At 36.1% G+C, this 24405-nt stretch overlaps 1 protein-coding gene across 1 annotated transcript in view; it reads left to right on the forward strand.

The window, feature by feature from the left end:
• Positions 1–24405, forward strand: part of su(r) (dihydropyrimidine dehydrogenase su(r)) — a 120503-nt gene that overhangs the window by 95342 nt on the left and 756 nt on the right. The window contains exons 12-18 of the mRNA XM_083117198.1: positions 2396–2560; positions 3340–3492; positions 4264–4384; positions 6065–6327; positions 8856–9035; positions 10283–10513; positions 11445–11602. Of these exons, the coding sequence (XP_082973324.1) occupies positions 2396–2560; positions 3340–3492; positions 4264–4384; positions 6065–6327; positions 8856–9035; positions 10283–10513; positions 11445–11602 (1271 nt within the window). The remainder of the gene's footprint in view (positions 1–2395; positions 2561–3339; positions 3493–4263; positions 4385–6064; positions 6328–8855; positions 9036–10282; positions 10514–11444; positions 11603–24405) is intronic.

Below are 24405 nucleotides of genomic sequence, written 5' to 3' on the forward strand. Positions count from 1 at the left end.
ATACATATGATACTTTTCAGTAACTATTGTGTATTCTGTTTGGAGGGAAAAGTAAAAAATATAATAAAATAAGGAATTGTCCCTATAAAATAGAAGGAAAAAGGAAAATTATAAAAATGTGCTTAAAAAGTTTCAAATTTAGTTATTTTCATTATTCGCAATCTTACAACTGTACAAATAATGTAAAATTACATATATTACAATTATAATTGTTAGAATTATAACTGTAAGTGTATTTTTTATTTGGGGTGTCTTGAGCATCCCACTACCCACTTGTGTACAATTTGGCCACCTACCTACTTAAAGGTTAAGGATATTTCAGTTGTCTTACTGCCTAAAGAATATCTTAATAAATGTACTATTACTATTACTTTGGTTAATGAAAATTCCAGCAGCATGTTACTGTAGCTCTGCCAAGTGTAAATTTCTCTGTTGCGTACTATTAAATATAATTTTCATCAGAAATGTATTATTATTATAGGCTATTATATAAATATTTTAATTTGCTGATATTTCCTTGATGACTGTGTATCGATTTACATTGATATTTCAAACTTAAAGAACGGATGGGATCTTGCAATCTAATCTCACCCAGGGTCTCGCGATATGTTGCTACGCCACTGTACCTAAGATTTTGTAACTACTCAAATTAGTTTCATTATTATGTCAAACCAACTACCACATATTTTCCAAATTTGTTTCGAAGGTCTTGAAATAGGTTTGTGTGTCTTGTTCATTTTATGTCACTTTTCTGGTCTTGAAATCATAAATCTTCTCTCAGTTTCATTTTTACGTTGTTAGTTTGTTGAAATGTGTAAATAGCATTGCCTGCTATTTGCACCCGTATGAAGATACAAGCTAACAATTATATTTTGCATCGTATTACTATCAGAACTAGATAACTAGCAACAACATGAGTGAACGATGATTTGTTGAAAGAGATGACAATATTCAAAAACCTTTTATAATGCAAATTCTGACTTCATGTTCCATTTTATGGACCATCATGCCTTAGTGTTCGGGGGGGATCTTTAGCAACTAATTCGGATATTGAATTGGCAAAATTACACCAGAGAGAAAATCTGTTTGATTGATTGATTCATTTATTTGGTCAATTTATGCACAATAAGGCTAATCGGGACTGGACCTATAGTTTAAAGTGGGATCCGAACCACCATGTGCCTCCACCGGGTATAGAACCCGGGACCCCTTGATTACAAGGCAACAACACTACCACTGTGCCATATATACCCCAAAAAAGTATAATGTAGAACAACCACCAGTCACACAAAGTTCCAAAATATTTGCAATGGCACTTTTTGTGAAACTTGGTTCATACTCCTTTACAGGTGTCAGCAGTGGTGGCGATTAGGGGCAGGGCCGAGAGGGTGCAGTTGCCCCCCCCCCCCACTTTTTGCCACTTTTGCACCACGCTAACCTCATGTACCAAGGGAAATTAAACTGTCCTTGCCCCCCTCCCCATATTTGCATCTTGGCCCCCTAGTTTTGGAATCCAATCACTGCCACTGGGTGTGAGTGATACAAATGTTTTCTACCAAGGAATAAATGTCTGCAATTTCAGATTGATAAAAGTGTTGAACATTTTAAGTGCTCCTTGACCAGTTTAGAATCTAAAAGTTGGCAACGGTGACTGCGTGACTCATGTATCTGGAGACTGTGCAAAACCAGAATGAGAGTTCGCTGAAGATAAGCGAGCTTCGTCTTGCAAGGCCTTCCAGTGGGCTTTCGATGCTTGACGGGTCAAACTCCAGGCTTAAAGTTTTACTCGTCCGCTCGCCAGTCAGGCGAGCTTAGTAAGCGATTCTGGCTGATGTGCAGCTCTCTGTTTGAGCCCAAAACCTAAAGGCACAATAATGCCCAGAAGATTACATCAATCAGCACATGCACTCAAATCTGAAATTTCCATTAGAAATACATCTAGTAAAAATTATTGTCCACTACTAGATCCAGACAAGACTATGATATATTATCTATTTTTTAAAAAATATAAATTTGGGCAAATCAAAATTAAAATTACACTAACTTAGAAACTTCATGAGTGATGTGAATTTTTTTTCTTTGGGGAGGGGGGGACATTTCCACCTCTTGAACATTTAAATATTGATGCCATGGACATTTCCTACTTTGCAATTAAACTGTTTCTACATTTCTTTTGTGTGTGTAGCTTAATACTTGTTCATTTGTCAGTTCCTTTACCATTTCCCTTACCATTTATATGGTGTATTACAAACAGAAATATTAATATATGTAACAAGTTAAATGAAGAAAAATAAATATTCAGAGACTATCATAATGTATTTGTTTAATTTTGCTTTAAAGCTTTGTTTTCTTAAAAATGATGATCCATCTATTATGTATTCAAAATTTATTTCAGGACTTGGTAACAAATGTTTCCCCAAGGATAGTGAAAGGTACAACATCAGGGTATCTTTATGGCCCTGAGCAAGGGGCTTTCTTGAATATTGAACTGATATCAGAAAAAACAGCTGAATACTGGTGTCAAAGTGTAACCGAGCTAAAAAGAGATTTTCCTGACAGAGTAAGTTAAATTTTAGATTCCAACTTCATTAATGTTTTATGAAATGAAAAATTCCATAGCATATTATTATACCAGGAATAAAGCACTTACTTATCTGTGAAACTGATTTTTTGAAGTTCTATGAATTTTGATGACCACTGCCATTATCCCCTAGGGAACTTTTTCTACTATTAATGGCAGGCTTCTGCTGTATGGTCTTGTGGCATGCCAATAGGCACACTGTTGTAGCCTGCTCATATTCAGTGTCACCTGCTACTCCTTGGTACCAGCTTCTGCAATAGAGGGGTCCAGATGTGGTGTACCTGTTCACTATTGATGATAGATTCATATGATAAGTGCATAATGGCCAAATTTATGTTTTACCGTTCAGTCTTTCTCACAGCCTCATACATGGTATGCCAATGTAGTAAGGAATATGGTTAAGTATGCTTCTAGATATCACATATTTATATTTAGTATTTCATCTTGCTATCAAAACTTAAAATCTTACACATATTTATAAACTTTTACTTTGAAATGGTTGTGGAAAAAGCTGACTTGTGAGACAATCATCTTACTATTAATGGCACCATACAAGTGTACAGAGCTAGAAACTATTCTAATATTTTGTTATATTTGCAGTTCACTGAACTGGCAATAGTTGTTGATCCAACACTTGGACACTATCAGGCAAATTAGTGTTTATTTCATGACACATTTTCATGTGAAAGCAGTAACAACATTTATTATTTTCCAGCACCAAAATAATACTAGATAATGTTAATGGATTTTTTTTGTAGATAATTATAACCAGCTTAATGTGTACATACAATTCTGAAGATTGGATAGAATTAAGTAAAAAGGCAGAGAAAGCAGGAGCAGATGCTCTTGAACTGAATTTATCATGTCCACATGGAATGGCAGAATGTGGAATGGGACTAGCTTGTGGCCAGGTATGTCACAAATGTGTGTTAGTCAACTCAACTGAATTTAAACATCACACACTTTGGAACAATTTCATGAATGAGCTAAGAGAATGAATATTATAATATTATCCATGGTATTTGAACATTATACGTATATAATAGTAAATTAAAAAAAAAAAATTAAACAAAAAAATAATTTTAAAAATAAATCTGTTTCTTCTATTAAGAATAAGGCCACTATATTATTAACTTGTGGTTATGAAGTTTCTGAACTATATACTTTCATTTTATATCAGAGTGGAACATTTTCAACTGCAAATTTATCAACATCAGTAAATTTTTTATATTGCTCCAAACCTAGTGTAAGTAAAATACTAAATTACTGTGAAAAATGTCCCGCACCATGGCCGTGCTGTCTAAGGTGTCATGCTTTGGGCTCCGGCTACAGGATGTGAATAGGTTTGTCTCTCCTGGTTTTCTCCTGAGATTTGGCCTGTGTATGGGATGGGGGCGCCACCCGCCATCATGAGGAAATTGGGGAGCTACAAATGAGTGGCATAACCCAGTTATGGAAACCTACAACAATGACTGGGGGTTCATCGTGCTGGCCACATCCTATAACTGGTTGAATGATCTCCCACCTTAGCAGGTAGGAGTGAGGCTGGCAGTCAGTAGGTAAGCCCTCATGGACTGTTGTGCCACGGGTTATTTTTTATTTTATTTTTATTGTGAAAAATATTTTTCAGTGAATCAGTTTGCAAATTATAACAATTATATGGAACATTATTTGTGTTCTAGAATCCTGAGCTAGTCAGAAACATATCACGGTGGGTGAAGGCAGCTGTGAAGATTCCAGTTTTTGTTAAAGTGACTCCAAACGTCACAGATGTTGTTTCAATTGCTACAGCAGCATATGAAGGTAAACTATTACAAAAATTCCCACTGTAATGTATTTTATGGATATTGACTGATTGATTGAAATGGTTTTAAGGGTATCAGAATACATTCAAGTTTGCATGTGTAAACTACATATAACAGTTTTGTAAACTGCCAGATAGATGATATATATGTGTGTTTGTGGTATGAAAGCTTGTGCACTCAAGACCATTTTTTTTCTGAACTTTTTATGTGTAACTCAGCATTGCTCTTCTATCAGGGTCACTGTAGCTATAGACATAGATAATTTATTTGTTATGTGTCATATTTTGAAGCTCGTATATATTTTCTGCTTACAATTCAAATAACTGACCGATACCCTGATCCAATAGGTATAACTGACATGAAGAGGTGACACATTTTTAATATTCCTCTTTCGGTTCTTTAAGATCCATAAATAAGGAATCTGCAGAAAATAAGACATTAAAATTGACAAGATATATAATTGTTGATTTTCTACTAAAAATTAAAAAATTTGAAGCAAAAGCACAATCAGATGACAGTGTTCAAATTTGAAACCATTTAAGTTCTGGTATACTGACAACAGTGACAAATTTGCAGTACTAGGTATTTGCTTTGATTTATTGGCTGTAATTTACTTCACTTTTGGGTCATTTGCAAAGATGGGGATGAGTGATGATATACTGAAATTGATGAATGGACACTCACAAACATCCATGCCCAGGTCGGGATTCAAACCTGGGACCCCTGGCATCGTAGCATAATGTGCTAACCACTCTGCCATGGGGGCTGGCACTAGGCATTTGCAAATCCAATGTTTTGATTATGTCACACTGCTCTATGAGCAATTACTTGATCATTATTGCCTATGAAGACAAATTACTTTTTGTTCAGTGGTAAGATATATTCTTTATTTTATGAAACTTAGTTAAAGGAACACATATATCTAAGTTTTAATCAGACAATTAATCTACCATCTACTTTCTTCTTTAAAAATACAGAATGACTCAAATTAATGTATGCTCTGTTTGAAACAGAATTACTCAGTAATTAAAGCAGATAGATATTCAAGTTTTGTAGTGTTGTGCACCATAAGGTTGTAAATGTTCGAAATGGCCACCTTTTGCCACAACGCATCGTTGACAATGACGTAGAACAGAGAACTTCAATCATCATGTTCTCCATTTTCCAGTAACACTTCAGTACCCACTTACATTGATCAAACTATAACCACATGTCTGCCATGTTTGTTTATAATGCCTGCAACAAACTAAAGTGTTGCTAAATTTTTCACTGCCTTCTGAATTATTTACCACAAAAAATGTATATCTATCTGCTCTAATTACTGACATATTCTGTTTCAGAAAGTGCATATATTAATTCAACATTTCTCTGTGAGCTATAAAATTTGCAGTTACCTACATCAAGCAATTTTTAAGTTACGTAGTTAAGTTGTTGTTTTTTTAAGTAAATAAATAATAAATACTTTCCTATGATGTCTGAAACTTTCATATGATGATACACGTTTCATTACTGGATACAAACTTTTGTTGTGGTTTAACAAGAGTTTCAAGAATTTTGGTCGAATTAAATTATTCAGTGATGTCAGAAAAAGAAAAATGTCTGAGCAGGACATTTAAATTACGCAAGTAGAAAGTGATTCAATTTTATACCACAGCAATTAAAATTGGCATCTTAACAGGTGGAGCTGATGGTGTTTCTGCAATCAACACTATATCTGGGCTGATGGGAATCAAAGCTGATGGCACCACTTGGCCAGCTGTAGGGAGAGAAAAACTCACAACCTATGGTGGTGTGTCTGGTAATGCCATCCGGCCAGTAGGTCTCAAGTCTGTTTCTGCTATAGCAAATGCTCTTCCGGGTTTTCCTATCATGGGAACAGGTGGCATAGATTCAGCTGAAGTTGGACTTCAGTTCATACAATGTGGTGCATCACTGCTACAGGTGTGTATTATCATTAGAGCCCGGAAGTTCAGGCATTTATTTTTGTTAAAATAGGCAGGCAAAAAGGCATTTATAATTTGGTAAATAGGCACTAAAAATAAAAAAAGGGCAAAATAAACCGAAAAAAGGCACATTTAGAAGCCGCTTACTTTTATCTATAATTTCTGGCAAAATGTTAAAATCTTAATTTTGAAGAGCATTTCAATTTTCTCCATCTTGATTGGACATAACTACAAGGTGCTTTTTAAGTTGATAGTCGTCTGTCAGAGAGAATGTTTTTCATAATAGAAAATGATCTTTCTACTTTGACAGAAGTTATTGGAGCATACATATAACAAGCTAATGTAGCTGGACTCATTTTGGTAACAGCATTTTCACCTTTTAGAATAGCACAAATTGTTCAATTGTTTCAAGTCCTCATTTGCACTCACTACCTGTTAGCACTTTTCCGCAACAGCTCACCCCTTTTCTCCTGGCACTTCCATCATCTGCTGCATAGATTCCTCGAAGATTTTCATGGATGCTATAATTGTAATTGTCTCTGGCAATGCACCATAATGTGCAAAAGTAAACTTGAATAGCACATGAGTTTTTTCACTTCATGAATTGAAGCCGCTTCATTTTCTGGAAGAGCATCGATCACCTCACTGATTTTTTGAAGGTTGTTAGCATAATATATAGCTGCTGATATGCAGGTTCCCTATCTCGTCAAGACTGGTTGCTGAGGTAAACTAAGCTCAATCGCAACTTCCTGAAATTTTTGGGTTCGAGAGGGAGATTTCAGAAATATTTTCTTTGTGTTCGAAATCAACCTGTCCACTTCAGCAGTCAATCATGCACAAGAAATGTTAACCGAAAGGCAATATCCTGACTCAGCATGAAATACTTTTTTCTCACACTTTTCTCCTTCAGCAATGTTGAAACAGGCGTGAGTTCAATATTACTTAAATAAGGCGAAAATTATTCACATAATAAACGGAAGACAAATAAACGCCAACAACGTTTTTTGGGAGAAAAATAATTTATATACACATTTCATTGAAAAAGGCAAAAAAAGGCATTATAATTAAAAATAGGCAGTGGGGTCCCAAATAGGCAAAATAGGCAAAATGAAAAGGCTTCCAAAACATTCGAAACAACATAAGAAACGTATATCCGGAAAAATTTTATCAATATATGCAGTAGATAAAAAGAGGCATTTTGCCAAACTTCCGGGCTCTAATTATCGTGTATGTACAAGTACGTGATAGTGACTGAAAACAAGTGTTTATTTGTACATACCAACAAAGGAATGAAAAGGAGTGTATTCTTCCTAAGAAAGAACTTTAACTAGCATAGGTCCTGTTGAGTGTGCACATGATTTAGACACATAAATGTAACCATGGTTACAGGGACATGTTTAAGAGGGTTGAGTTTAATTTGGTTTGGATTTTAAAACCCACTATATGCACAACTAGGCTAATCAGGACTGGACCTACAGTTTAAAGTGGGATCTGAACAAACTGTGCAATGTACCTCCACCAGGCATTAAACCCAGAACCTCAAGAGGGTTAAAATAATAATCTTCCTTAAAATGAAATCTGATAATGCGATGTTTCTATTTTTTTTAAAAAAAAAGATTGCCTTTCTTCTACTTGGGTTAATTGTGATGAAGTGATAAAATAAATTATGGAACAAACAAAATGACACATTTATGCTCTCACACAGTATTCAAACATGAGTCATAGCATCAAGAATGCAAAGATTGGTCTTTACTAAATGAAATTTGTGAATAATATTTTATAAAATCGGAAAACAATTTCATTTTGGAGTGATGGAATAATCACTCCAGAAAATATTGAGCAAATGTGAAAGTAATATATCCAGCTTGCACCGCAACTACAGAAACAACATGCTCAGAATAATTCATGTTCAATTCTGCAAATCTTCCACTAACTACCAGTCTCTGCAAATTCTCAATGGACCCCTGTGAACTTTATCTAGCATGCTGTGTTGAAAAGAGTTAAAACAGGAAAGGATTAATTTTCTCTGTGGGGACTCACTGATGCTCTACACAGGGACCTATGCATTTCTAAACTCCTATTGCAAACTGGTCTACTGGAAAAAAATTCATGAAAATCCAATGCAAAGTGTGTTTTCAATACATGGATGATGGCTCTAGTTTCCTCACATGTAGTTTTTTAACATCCTCTGACTTAACTTTCATGACAGGTTTCCAAAATGTTGCAATTGTGTTTGTTACAATTACTCAATTAATTACTTCTTTTAAAATGATGTAATGTTAGATTAAATTACAAAAAAATACAAAGTAGATGATTATCATAAAATATGTGGAAATGCAGAATAATTATAACTTGGATCTAAACTCACCAATTACAACAATGCTTATTAAAGAATAGCATACGTGGTCAAAATATGGTTGCTCATTACTACTAATAAAAATTTACTCCTATCCAGATAACACTTAGGTACTTTATAAATCCTGACACAGAAATGACTTAGTAGTTAATTAGGTTATTTTTATGTAGGTTGGAAGTGCCATACAAAATCAAGACTTCACATTGATTGATGATTATGTAACTGGTCTACGAGCTCTTCTGTATCTGAAGAGCTTGGATGAATTAAATAGATGGGATGGACAATCGCCACCAACAATAAAGCATCAGAAAGGAAAGTCTGTAGTAACATTACAAAATGTTATTAATGAGGTAAATAATCCTTTTTGTATTTTTTAAAATATTTTCATCATCACTGATTAACATTTCCACCATTATTGTTAATTTTGTTTACTCCTGAAAACATATGTGTAATTCAGCATAACTTTGGAATGTTTCTAATTTTTTTAACATATACAGTGGAAACCTAATTTTATGTTTCTGGATTTGATACTTCCCTGCGTTATACATTCAATTTTTCTAATTCCAATAAGTTAATGAGTTATAAAACTTTCCAGGATATTGCACTTCCCATGTTGTAAGTGGTTTAACTACAAGCCACTGAAAAGCATATGATTGTGTGTGTGTGTTAATCTTTGTATGCCTTATGCCTCACAAGATGACCAGTGTTAAGACACATAACTTGAACAATGACCTGAATTTTCAAACCTGCCTATCACTTCCTGGTGCTATAGGGTCACTTAATGATTTAACCTATTTTTAACTTTTTGCCTATTTTAACTAATATTGTACCCCTAATGAAGAAAGCAGGCGGGTTTGAAAATTTGAATCTTGTTAAAGGTACAGGTCTTAACATGAGTAATTTTATGGTTTATGATGTTGTTGACATGTGGCATGAGGTTTATCTATTTTATAATTATACCTGAAGAAAAACAAACTTTTATTTGATGAGGAGTGTGGGAAATCTTTGTCACATTATCTATATTTTTGTGATTTTAAAGATATAAGGCCAGAACATCAAATTGTATATAAATAATGCTTCTGAGCTTGTTTATGAAGGAAATAAACCACAGTATACACCCAATATGGATAAAATAATATAAAATGTGCAGCAATAAAAAATACTAAAGTTGGAAGTAATTTACTGATGATGATTACATACTGTATGTTTCTCAGTTCTAAGGGGTACCTTCCACGTAGGTGCCCAAAAGTCAACCTCACTTCCACACACTACACCCTGGACTGCATTTTGCAGACGAATGCGGCTCTGCTGACTGGCACTATGGCCAGTATAATTTTGTGTGTGTTGTCCTCTTTTTTGTCCTTGTGTGTGCTGAGTGCCCCTTTACAGCCTCAGCTTTTAACAGAAGTCAGAATATTTTAAGATTTTAGTTATGCAACGTTAGAGTTGTTATTTGTAATGGTAAGGAGGTGGCACCTGTATAATGTGACGGGTGCAAAATAGCCTAAGTGCTGATGCACCCAAAATTTTAAATTCAAATCAAATCAAAATCTATGCAATACACAAAACAATAAGAAAATAATTAAAATATTTTCAGAAATTACCTTATTTTGGTCCATATCAAAAAATTAGAGAAGATAAGATATCTGAGCTGAAAAAGGCAGATAATCTACTGGGAAGCAAATACATACCTTCCCCCAACAGACCTCCTCGTGTTCCTGCAAAATCAATTCCCAGAGTGAAAGATGTCATCGGCCATGCCTTGCCTATGATTGGAGCATACAAGAGATTGGATAACACACAACAAGTGGTGGCACTCATTGATGATGTAAGTATTGTACAGCATTATTACCCATATAGAGGAGTTACTATGTCTTATAGATATGATAATCATGTGTTTAGTGTAATATAATATCACTGTTTTGAATGTGTAGCTTCAGAAATTCTTGGGCAGATAAAATCAAGCATGCACCAGACAAGTAAATAGAAAACTGACTTTATAATTCACGTGAAAATAATTATTTTTGGTAGAGAATGCAAAAATATTTGAAATAATTGGTATTGACAGTTTGTGATAACATACGTATTTCACAATCTATTAAGAATTAGTGACATTTTATATTTTAACCATGCATTCCTAATGACACTTATAAAGGTCTGGTTAACTTTGAACATTTCAATTAGCTCCATGTAATTCTGGTTAGTTGCAGCAGTAATCAGACTGTGAATATAAATATAGTGAAAATCCAAACACTGTTAAAAAAACAAACTAATAATAATAGAGCTGATCTGATAGCACTTTGAACTGATACTAATACCGATGCTGACACTATTACTGATTCCCATCAATACTGATAGTGATGGTTAAAAATTGTAAAAAAATTGTAACAATTAAAAGTGTTGAAAATATTGATTAATATCAGTGAGTGAGTATTCCACCCCAATTATACCTATCAATTTATCAGAATTTTGCTTTACAATATTTAAGAATTACATCAAAATATTACATAATATACAAGATAAAATTAGTGCAAAATAAATGGCAACTTCGAATTTTGCATGATTTTTAGGATAATTAGACACATCAGACCCCATGAAAGAAGAAAATGCCGGTGAAGTATTGGCTGGTATCAGTAAATAAAGTCCAACCAATTTTGATACCATTACATCAGCATCGGCTGAACTCTAAAAAAGAGTATCATGTACCAATCATGGAAAACTTTGTGCCTATTTATTTATGATGTGTTGAATCATTTCAGGATATGTGCATCAACTGTGGAAAATGTTACATGGCATGTAACGATTCTGGATACCAAGCCATTACATTTGATCCTGATACTCACCTGCCTTCTGTGACTGATGACTGTACAGGATGCACATTATGCTTGTCTGTTTGCCCCATCATTGACTGCATAAGGTAATAATGTTAACTTATATTTACCCTAGCTTTCTCGTGCCATACAAGTAAAAAAAATCTACTCTTACATCAATGCTTTTTTGTTTATATACATGCAGTTACATACTAATTGTAATAATTACAAAAATTACCAAACAATTGTACATTGTTACAGGCATGAGTGTCATGTGAGAACACACATGGGTCAATCCATATGAAATCATACAACCTGGTTGCTTGACCATTTTTAAAAAAGTTAATTTTTTGAGCGGTGTGAGCCTCATATATTGACAGTTCAGAACCACTCTTATTTTATTTTTACTATCACCGATTTGAAAATGGCGGGCATTTTTTATCATGGCGCACGTCATTTTCTTCATTCGTAAACATCAGCGGCAACTTTTTTTTCTCAGCTCTGGTAAGTCCTACGACAATGAGACAAAATCTGTGATGTTAAGCACATTATAGGCCACAATTATATTTCTGTGTAATTTTCTAAATATTATTCCTTCATAATAAATTTTAAGGTTAAAATTGTGTATTTTAATCGCTCAAAATGACATTTTCGGACATTTTTTTGAGGGGGAAGGCAGTTTGCTTGACACTTGAATTTTTTTACGCAAGTACCTGTGTACCAACAGAGTACGTCAAAATTATTTGAAGCTTGAGACTTTAATATTTGTTTTTCTACAGGGTCATAAACATGTACGTTTTGTTAAAAAAATCCAAGTTCAGGGTTAAATATCTCTGGTGGGCAGTTGTTTAAAAATCTGAAATTTGTACACAATACAGTACTTCAGGATGAGTAACTTCAGTAAAAATTTTGAGTTTGAGATTTAATTGGTTTAGGAGATACAAAACTCGTGAAAAATTCAACATTTTGGATTAAATGTGGCATGCCTAATTTCATTTCTTATTAACATTTTGTGTTGAAATTCTGCAAACTGTAATTTGGAATGTCAATGAACAACATTACAATCCTGAAATGGCTCTGCAATAAAGTATATATACGAGGGCATGCTGAAAAGTAACGCTTCCTATGTTTTTATTTTCTTTGTTACCTTGTAAACGCATTTTGGATTTTGAGCAACCATACATTGCACTTATAAGACTTTCCACCTTCTCCATTGAAGGTTTCAAACTTCTATCACCAGGGGGTGCTGAACTATTGCAAGGAAAATGGCGGCATGTAACCATGCAATGTTGGTGAAGCGCCTGAAGTAAAATTCAACATTTTGCATTAAATGTGGCATGCCTAATTTCATTTCTTATTAACATTTTGTGTTGAAATTCTGCAAACTGTAATTTGGAATGTCAATGAACAACATTACAATCCTGAAATGGCTCTGCAATAAAGTATATATATGAGGGCATGCTGAAAAGTAACGCTTCCTATGTTTTTATTTTCTTTGTTACCTTGTAAACGCATTTTGGATTTTGAGCAACCATACATTGCACTTATAAGACTTTCCACCTTCTCCATTATAGGTTTCAAACTTCTATCGCCAGGGGGTGCTGAACTATTGCGAGGAAAATGGCGGCATGTAACCATGCAATGTTAGTGAAGCGCCTGAAGTAGCGTGCCGTGATCGAGTTTATAATCGCAGAAAATGTGCTACAAATTGACATTCATCTGAGACTGAGGGAATATTATGGGGATGAATGTGTTAGACATCAGTACTGTGCGATCTTGAGTTTATCATGCTCTTAAAGAAAACCCACAGCTGAACACGAATCCGATGACCTCCATCAGTTCTAGTTCCTGGCCTTTCACTCCATTCTCTCACATAGCTGAGATTTTTTCAGCTGTGGGTTTTCTTTAAGAGCATGATAGACTCAAGATCGCGCAGTACTGATGTCTAACACATTCATCCCCATAATATTCCCTCAGTCTCAGATGAATGTCAATTTGTAGCACATTTTCTGCGATTATAAACTCGATCACGGCACGCTACTTCAGGCGCTTCACCAACATTGCATGGTTACATGCTGCCATTTTCCTCGCAATAGTTCAGCACCCCCTGGCGATAGAAGTTTGAAACCTTTAATGGAGAAGGTGGAAAGTCTTATAAGTGCAATGTATGGTTGCTCAAAATCCAAAATGCGTTTACAAGGTAACAAAGAAAATAAAAACATAGGAAGCGTTACTTTTCAGCATGCCCTCGTATATATACTTTATTGCAGAGCCATTTCAGGATTGTAATGTTGTTCATTGACATTCCAAATTACAGTTTGCAGAATTTCAACACAAAATGTTAATAAGAAATGAAATTAGGCATGCCACATTTAATGCAAAATGTTGAATTTTTCACGAGTTTTGTATCTCCTAAACCAATTAAATCTCAAACTCAAAATTTTTACTGAAGTTACTTATCTTGAAGTACTGTATTGTGTACAAATTTCAGATTTTTAAACAACTGCCCACCAGAGATATTTAACCCTGAACTTGGATTTTTTTAACAAAACGTACATGTTTATGACCCTGTAGAAAAACAAATATTAAAGTCTCAAGCTTCAAATAATTTTGACGTACTCTGTTGGTACACAGGTACTTGCGTAAAAAAATTCAAGTGTCAAGCAAACTGCCTTCCCCCTCAAAAAAATGTCCGAAAATGTCATTTTGAGCGATTAAAATACACAATTTTAACCTTAAAATTTATTATGAAGGAATAATATTTAGAAAATTACATAGAAATATAATTGTAGCCTATAATGTGCTTAACATCACAGATTTTGTCTCATTGTCGTAGGACTTACCAGAGCTGAGAAAAAAAAGTTGCCGCTGATGCTTACGAATGGAGAAAATGACGCGCGCCATGATAAAAAAATGCCCGCCATTTTCAAATCGGTGATAGTAAAAATAAAATAAGAATGGTTCTGAACTGTCAATATATGAGGCTCACACCGCTCAAAAAATTAACTTTTTTAAAAATGGTCAAGCAACCAGGTTGTATGATTTCATATGGATTGACCCACATGCCAAGATGGGGAGGGGGATGGTAGGCCCACCATGTGAATATTTATCCTATGTACATTACCTTATGATTTCATGAACAAAAGTGATACAGAGACATTGCGAACACCTTAGGGAACAATGTAATTTATTTTCATTTTTTATAAAAATATTCAGTTAAAAAAACAAGAAAAAAAACAAGGTGGTGGGCCTGGCAGCCCCCACAACCTCGGGTAAGCTAGGGTTAAGATTGATATTTTCAGAATAATGTATAAATTATAAAACTGTTTCCTCTTGTCACAATATTTCTAGGATTCAAATAGGATAAAATACAGGGTTCCCACATAAACTCTAACTGCATTTTCCCCGAGTTTTCCAGAATCAGCACATTTTTTCCAGAGTACTCAATACCCAGTACATTACTATTCTAAATATATTTTATAATGGCCTATGGTGCATCTGTTTTATCAATCTGATATACTAGGTCATTCAAATATGACCGGGAATGATTTTTTTTTTTTTTTACCAAATCCTTATTTGCATATGTCACCCTTCAAAGTACTCCCCTCCAGAGTCCATACATTTTTTCCAACGTTCTGGAAGCACCTCAATGCCCTTTTCATAAAAGTTTTTCAGTTGGCTGTGTATCCACTCCCGAACACTGCTGATGATGGTGTCGTTATCTGCAAACCGCATGCCTTCCAAGTCTGATTTAAGCCTTCCAAATAGGTAGAAATCACTTGGGGTCAAATTGGGACTGTGTCAGGTGTGGCAGAAGGTCCCATTTCAATTTGCTGAGGGTTGCCATATTTGCTTTGGCTGTATATTTGAATGACCTAGTATTTATAAATAATCTGTAATTTAGTGCAATATTCTGCCATCTTGTTATTTATTTTATGAATAAGAACATGTAATTAATGTTATGGTCTTGTAAAGTACATGTCTAAAAAGGCAGTTGCATTTCAAAGGCAAAACTCACCTCAATGTACATTAATTAAGGAGGTGAATGAACCAATCATCGAACATTCGAAGCACTTGCAATTTTATATCAGATCAGTAAGCCTATTAGTAAATTTTGTGTAGTACTTTATCAGTATCAGCCAGCGGCGGCTCGTGACTTTTCAAAGATGCGTGCTACAACTGATGCTTTTTTTCATGTATTTATAATGACCTCCCCCCCCCCACACACACACATACGTGCTGGCTCTGTGGCCACGTACATTAAGTGGTCGACTTTCGATCTCGCCATCGAAGTTCTGGGTTGGAATCTCGGCCCGGGTATGGGTATTATTTGTGAATGCCCCTTCATTAATTTCATCATATCATCTCTCATCCTAATCATCGCCGATTAAACAAAATAGATAGAAAAGCGTTGCAAAAGAGCACACACATAGGAAGTGCAGAATTGACAGTGAAAAATGTTTTGTTTTACTCATCAACAAATAAAATAAAATAAGAAAGCTTCCATGCATTTACTCACCTATCGCCTGAAGGTTAATTCCATTCTTCTGTTCTTCCTTGAGCAAAATTTTTCTATCACCTCAGCGTTGAAGTCACTCCTATTTGTCACCAGCCTCTTCTCAATTGATAGCATAGCAAGGGCAGTCAAGCGGTCCTGGGCCATTGTATTTCTTAGAAAAGTCTTGATTCTTTTCAGGGAAGAGAAGCATCGTTCAGGTTCGGCAGTTGTCATCGGCGTTGTGGCTACAATTCTTAGTAAAATGGTAATTTGGAAAAATGTATTTTCCAAATTATTCTTTAGAATCACGTTCAAAAGAGGGATGGCTCCTTCTACAGAATGGAAGTCATCTCGTTTGGACAGCACGGAGAGTTCAGTATGCAACTTCCTTTTGTTAAGGACTGGATAACTTCGGACTGCTATGTCCAATTCGCGTTCTGGAAAGTCATTCGTGTATTCCGGGAATCTTGAAGAGTTAAGCAATTGTGCAGAATCCAAATGATTTGAGAATTCAAATCTGTGTGAAGCTTCGGTGGTGATGCGATCGCATACTTCTTTTGCATCTGATGTCAGATCTGATTCACGACGCCGTCGCTTATTTGCTTGGGTGGTTTCCGATTCTCTAGGTAAGGAGTCTACATTATCTTGTACCTTTTGGATGGCACTCTTGAAAGCAGCAGTGACATTTTTTACTTTTATTGTGTCGGTCTGCCTTGCTTGCAATTGATTGTACAGTATATTGACATGCGGCATAATTCTGTGAAAGAACGAAAGCCAGAATACAAATTCGCGATCCTCCAGACTGTGATGCAGGCCTCGCGCTTCTTGAATGGTTGTGCATGACGCTGAATTTTCCAAGTCATGCAAACAGTTTGCAAGTTCTTCTTGATATTCGTACACAACATTTACCGTACGCGACTTAAAATTCCACCGTGTTCTTGAGCCAGAAGGAATACGATGTGCAACCTCGGTTTCCAATGACAAGAGTCGCTGAGGTGAGCGTGAAAAGAACGTTGGAAATGCTGACAAGCTGCAATAAAACACCCTAGCTGATTGATTTTGGGAAGCAGCTCGCTCCATTATTAAATTCAATTGGTGCGCATAACAGTGAATATAATGAGCAAGTGGAAAGTGTTCTTTGATGCGAGATTGAACTCCATTTTTCTCTCCTCTCATCACCAAAGCTCCATCAAATGTTTGCGCAATTATTTTATCCGGTTGCTCACCAAATAAACTGTTCATTTCTTTCATGATGCAACGGGAAATTGCCTCTGCGTCCTGTCCGTCCAGATTAAGGAAGCTCCAGAATCTTTCGTGTACAACCCCCTTAAGTTCGTACCTGTATACGAGAACCAACTGCAACTGATCGGATATGTCTGTGGTTTCATCACACATCAATGCCACAAATTTTGCTTCCGACATTTCTTTTACAATTTTCTCCTGGCACACCTCAAGCATACAGTCTAATAACACTAGACAACAAATTTTAACTTTTTGTTTTTTACAGAGGACAAAATAGCTGATTTATATGGATTCGAGTGTGCTGAAGTTGAAAATGACAATTAAAAATCTAGATTAGCTCAGGTTTGGAAGTTATTGAAACTTTTATGTTCTTCACATATTATTATGGGCCATAGTCTAACAAGCGTAGCACTGCCTAACACACATTTACTTACCAAACAATTGACAGTGGTTTTGGGGTTAATTCGATGCACTGATCACAAATATGGAGTTCGTTTTTCTCGAATGGCTCTAGTTTTTAAGATACAGGGTGTTGAAGTTTATATTGCTACTGAAATACTGATACATATATTTTTCATATTCTATTCAAAATTTTTGAATGACAATCTTGCTGATTCCATATATCACATCATTTTTGTCAGACTAGTTTTTACAATGCAAACTAGTAAAATGTAACCTATTCACAAATCATGTGAAAAAATAAATCAAAGTGCTTTAGACTAAGTACATGAAATGCTAGTCAATTTAGTTAAATTAAAGATACACTATTAACAGCTACATTGTTTACAACACACGTTTTCTCTTCGCCCGCCGCTTATGGGGAAGATGAGAGTCTTTCTGCAAAGTCCAGCAGAAATCTGCCAACATTGAAGCACTGAATCTTCCTTGGTATCGATGTTCCATTACAGAGATTTCTTGGTGAAACCACTCACCATGTTCATCACTAAACGCCCCACAATCTTCAGGGAAAACGTCGATATGTGAGTGAATGAAGTGCATTTTGAGTGACATGTTGCATTTCAGTTTCTCATAGGCACATATAAGGTCATTCACAAGTTCAATATAATTTTCAGCCGTCCTATTGCCCAAGAACAATGATGTAACTTTCCGAAAGTATTGCCACGCGTTTAGCTCATCAGGACTGAGAATACACTCGAATTGCTGGTCTCCAAGGACCTTACGTATTTGTGGACCAATGAATACTCCCTGCTTGATCTTCTCAGCACTCAGTCCAGGGAATTTTACACGCAAGTATTCAAATGCTCGTTCGTTGCTCTTATTCACTGCTTTTACAAATGACTTCATCAATCCTAGCTTCACATGTAGTGGTGGTAACAGGACTTTACTGGGATTTACAAGTGGCTCCCATGAGACATTTTTCTTGCCAGGCAATAAATCTTGTCGTCGTGGCCAGTCCTTCTGTTTGTAATGTAAATCCTTAGCATGACTGTCCAACTCACAAATGTAGCAGCAGTACTTAGTGTACCCACCTTGTAGGCCCATAAGCATACCGATGACTTTTAAATCAGCACATATGAGCCATTGATGCTTATCATAATCGATGCTGTTTAAAATACCTCTCATCATGATGTAACTTTCCTTTGCTAGGGCTGCATATGCCACTGGGATGGAAGGAAGCACATTGCCATTATGTAATAGCACGGCTTTCAAACTAGTTTTCGAACCATCTATGAAAAGTCTCCAATCGTCCTGTTTGTATAAAATATTGAGTTCTTGCATCAAACCTTCAACATCCGTACAGTATGTCATTTCGTTTGTTGTGTTGAAAAACCTTTCGAGTGGCTTTTGACATTGGCGAAAAGTACATACTCGAGCTTTATCTTCCAGAAGATTCCACTCCATTAAACGAGAAGCTAATACTTCGGCTTTATGTTTTGGAAGGTCCAAGTCTCTAACAAGATCATTGAGTTCACTTTGCGTGATTTTGTGCATTTCACTAGATGATGTTGGTGTAAAGGTGCGATCGTTAGATGTGGAAGGATGGCATGTATCTGACAGGTCTTCATCTTCACTGTCACTAGAAAAGTTTATTGTTGTGGCTATTGGAGGATCTGGCACTGGAAGACCCACTCCATGAGGCACTGGTCGCATCGCACTTGGTATATTAGGATACTGTATGATGCTCTTCTTTTTCTTGTTCAATCCTTTACTTAGCGGACGCACCAAACAGAAGTAGCAATTTGTTGCGTGGTTTGTAGGTTCGTGCCAAATAGCCGGCACTGCAAAACGCATGGAAACTTTTTTCCTTTCATCCATGCATTTAGAGTTGATGAACATGTCGTACAACAAACATGAGGAGCCCATGCTTTTGATTGGTCCCCAACACGGCACCCGAAATATAGGAAATAAGTTTTTTCACTGCTTCTGACAATGTTCGCTTCCTTTGTCCAAAAATTGCATCTCCACATATATAGCAAAAATTGTTGAGGTTATTAACACATCTGCGGGGCATTATAACAGCAGTTTTGATTCCACACAGTAATTCAGAAACTCCCGTCACAATACACAATGGAGCACTCCGGAAGGCAAGCAATCTCAGACTGTGTTAGCTAGAAACAAAACACTGACGTAATATCACGCGGAGCACGTGTTCACCGATCGATATATCTGAGGATGTGGTCAAGGTCGTCGCCTCACATTACAATGTGCGTGTCTTATAACTGCGTGAAACACAGCATTCACTGGCATTCCTGAAATAACAAGAAAACGAGAGCTAAAAAACAGAAATAAGGACGTGACAAACTTCATATAGCACGAAAACGTACGAAAGCGTACCAAAATCTCTAAGATTGTTTTTTTACTTTATCTCAAAAACAGGAGCTAAAAAAGAAAAACTATTGTCATTTTCGAATTCAGCGTACCAAAATCTATAAAGATTGGGCATTTTCCTTTCTGTAAAAATTTCATTGTTGAACAGTGTAATTCATTTTGGATGGTTTTCAGGGTGCCTTTAAATACAGTGCTGTTGTCGAGATGTTCTTTAACAGCGTTGTCTAAACTGCTGACAAAATCAATGAGCCCCAAAAATACCCCAGGGTTTGCGGAGGAATCTGTTTCATCGTGGCCATGCAGGGCCAACTCAAAAGCTCCACAGAACTTGATGCAGTCTATGATTTTTGACAAGACGTAGCGATTTTTTTCAACTCGTTCATTATGCTTTTGAAGCGATTCTAGATAAGCGCTGCTTAACTGCGTTGCTATGTTGACAGTTCCGAGAGAGACAAAATTTAACTCATTATTCATGTGCTTTTTGCTTTCACTGTGCTTTCTCATATATTCACCCCTCCTTTAGACCACGAATCATTACTTCCAAAAAGTATGCAAGGAAAACAGAATAATGCATTTCGAATTTGACACCCACAAAGCCATGGTTCACTATTGTACAGTTTTCTATTAAATCACCTTTTATAAGTAGCGTTCTTACCTCCCTTTGCATTTTGCGATAGATCCAAATCTGGCAACGGCCATCCTAGCACTTTTATTTCCAACTTTTCTTCAAGTGTTCTTGAAGAGAAAGGTCGCTGCAACAAAGAATCCACCAAATTCATCGTTATAACACACACTCACTTTCACTTCTAACAACAACAACAAAAAGCTAATCCTTAACAACAATGACCACCACTTCACGCGCCACGCGATTTTAACACAATGAACTGCGCGGAAATTTTTTGGGTCTGGAAGCGGTACTCTGCAAGTTTGTTTCTGGCCGATTGAAGTGCTACATAAGCATAAGGAAATATATTTCTAGCATTTAAAAACAGGTAATTTAGATAAAATATAAAATTAAAATTTCCTAAACATAAATTACATAGCAGAATCCACTTTCGGAAGCAAAAAAGGCACGGACTATAGTTTCAGAGTTGCAATCTTTACAACTTACCACCGAAATAGATAAAAGGCTAAGGGGTAGTGTCAATTCGTTCCAACTTTTTGCAGGTGCTGCTAATGTATACGACATGTTACAAACATTGCATAAGTCTGCACTTATAACGAGAGAACGTTTGAAAGTGACATTAATAAACGTTGTTCTGACAGAGGCAATAGGTTGTCGTAGACTTTCTTCTTATCCTGAGATGGCACACTTACCGTGCTGACTCTGCCTGTAGCACGCTAGCAGACGATTTTACTCGAGCCGAGACCCTATCCCCCGTACGAATCGAGGAGTGGGGGTGTACAGTATTCATGCGGGGAGGGATGAAAAAGGGGCGAAAACGTGCTGTTGAGATTCTAGCACGGTGAGGTATTCCTTATAGCCCCAACAGAGCGAGGGAAATATGTGGCGCCGCTGTTAAATGTTGAGGCTCTTAACATGAGAAGTTTCAATTCACTTTAGGGCTTCATTAAACTTCTTGCATCTGTGAGATTTACTTTTTTCTTCTTTTCATTTTAACAAATTTAGCAACGTGCTATAGCACGGTAGCACGTATTAAGCAGCCGCCGCTGGTATCAGCCAATAACAAAACAAATTAAAAAATAAAATTATATCTTTATGCACTTAAGGAGTAAGGTTTTCTTTGCGAATTTTCACACCTTTTTCACAGCACACAAAATAACAAAATAAATTTCAAACACATTCACAAACTTTGGGAGATGGCTCATCATGTGGTGTTCAAAGTCATTGCTAATTGACCTACAGAAGTGATCTGTGATACAACAGTTCGTCTTTAGCTTTCATAATGGAATGCAGTGGTTATGAAAACTATGTGACTGTTTAGCAGCCTGTAAGATAGGGAAGGCAGTTGAAATTTTCAAGATTCTCTAGAAGCTTCAAATCTCCTAAGTGATTCAAGTATCGTACTATCCAGCATTTCAGTGACAGTGGAAAAGTGAAAGATGGACTGTGCAACTGGAAAAATCAATGTATGGAAGCATCAGTGAAGGTCTGTGAACTGGCCAATTCCAAAATGTCCGTGTCTCTTTTGTTGCAATGTGACCTAGGACTGAAAGCTTACAAACAACATACAGACCACTTTCTAGCCTCAAAAAGCAATAAAGGCAAAGTGTCTACTGGATCATTGGCACAGAAGAATTATCATGGAGGCAGCTTTCAACTTGCAGAATGACAGGTTGTATGCCACAAGAAGTTAGTAGGGGCCAGATTCTCCTTCAGTCATGGTGTGGTTGGAAATGGGGCATTGTGATAGCATCACTGAGCTCCTTTTCTGCAAGAAAGGGTAAAAGCATAAGCCCGAGTGTACCAAGAGACAGTCCTGGAGACAATGGTCAAGGATCTAAGCAATATTATTCCATTGCCAGGAATAGAGTTTTCAGCAGGATTGTGCACCAGCTCATATGGCTCCACAACCATATGGCTTGAGACAAGTGAAAAAAAAAAGGTAAAGTGCTCCCCAGTGCTTAGCACCATGCCATGAAGGCATATAGGGGGTGTGGGGGTAACGCCCCACACTTTCTTGATCTGGTCGTGAGTGGGGGTGATGTGATCAGCATCACGCCCCTGACTGCCTTTACCCCCTAGGTACCGATGTCATTCAATGCTGGATGGGTGCCAGGGCCGCTTCCAACGTTAGAAAAGTTCCCGGATTTGAACCTTTGAGACAAGTGTGCTCAATTTTATTTCCCCTTCAGATGGATCATCTGGCAGTGCAGGCCTCAGCTTTCTGGACTAGAAATTGTGGTCTGTACTTCAAGACATGATTTTCAAGAAGATATAATGCAGTATTGTCACTTTGAACCACTATATTGTGAAGGCAGTGGAAGATTTCCCCCTTGATACAGGCATAATGCAATTGATGAGTGGCCACAGATTTAGGTCCTATGTGCAGGTTAAAGGCCGTCATTTTTTGCTTTGTGTACACAATATATCCACGTAACACATATCATAGAATATAATATCTTAAAAGTATATTCTGTTATTTCATTCAAAGCTTTGAAATATTTATATTGTAAGACTGGGTTTGTATATGTAGAATACTTTCAGCAAACAGAAGATTACAGGGTGTCTACCAAAATAAAAAATCCAAAATGCTTGAGTTTTTCTTGACCTTTTTTTATTTATTCTTAACATTTATTTAATCGCCCCCTACTTAGGTATAGTTGAAAACTAAGAAAATATATATTTTTATTCAATATAAAACTCCTGCGCCAAGGTCGGTTATGGTCAAAACTGAAGCTGTACTTTAAGAGATTTAGACTTGCTTTAATTATTAATGCATGTAAAAATTATTCTTAAGAAATATAGTGAACAAATCATAACCACAACTCAATACAATTTTAGATTTCCAAATATTCAGTTTAATCAAATCACTGTACAGGTATTGTAAGTTCACTATACTGTAAAATATAGCAAAAGTTCTTGACCTAAAGCATAATTTCTTGACTTTCTTCACCTATCCCTTGATATCCTGACTTTATTGACTGGTAGACCCCCTGTTATACGTAATATCAATTAATCTGTAATGCAAAATAAACACATATCTAAAGCCTACATCTTGAAAATAGTTCATACAAACCAAGTTAGTGAAGTTGGAATTATTAGTACAAGTACAAGAACAAGCATATTTTAATATATATAAAATATTCCTCGATTTCACATTTCCCTGTATTTTAAGTTTTTTTTCAGCTTGGTCCCCTGAAAAACTTAAAATCGATGTTACAGTATACTAAGCTTAATATTTCTATTTAGAATGCAGGTATAATACTTTTGCCAGTACTTAAAATTTCAATGAACCAATGCAAAAATTACTGTACCTTACAACCTTTAGTTTCCATCATGTTATGTTATTTTACCCATTTTCTAAGTTTTCATAAAAACAATTGGATCATCAGCTACAATACACTAAAGAGATACCTTGAATCTCATGCCACCACTCTAATGCATGCAATCCGGCTGTGTCCTATCAGGTTATATATCTATATAGTATATCCCTGTAGTTTATAAAAGAAAAAATAATTTATAAAGGCAGTTGCATAAATTATAATTTCTACTTGATGTAGAAGTACTTCCCACCCCAGTGTCTTAATACCAATAGTCTTATGGAGGACAGTAGTCGTATGGAGGAAGTATTTTTTTCCATGACTGTACATCAATATGTATTTTGAATTTTTACTCTACTTATTTATAAATTGGAACTGTTTTGTCCTCCGTGGCTGTGCAACCTAAGGCACCTTGCTTTGAACGGTGGCTGCGGG

This window comes from Lepisma saccharinum, chromosome 2 (assembly GCF_977018435.1).
Source record: "Lepisma saccharinum chromosome 2, izLepSacc3.1, whole genome shotgun sequence".
In the NCBI taxonomy this organism is placed as follows: domain Eukaryota; kingdom Metazoa; phylum Arthropoda; class Insecta; order Zygentoma; family Lepismatidae; genus Lepisma; species Lepisma saccharinum.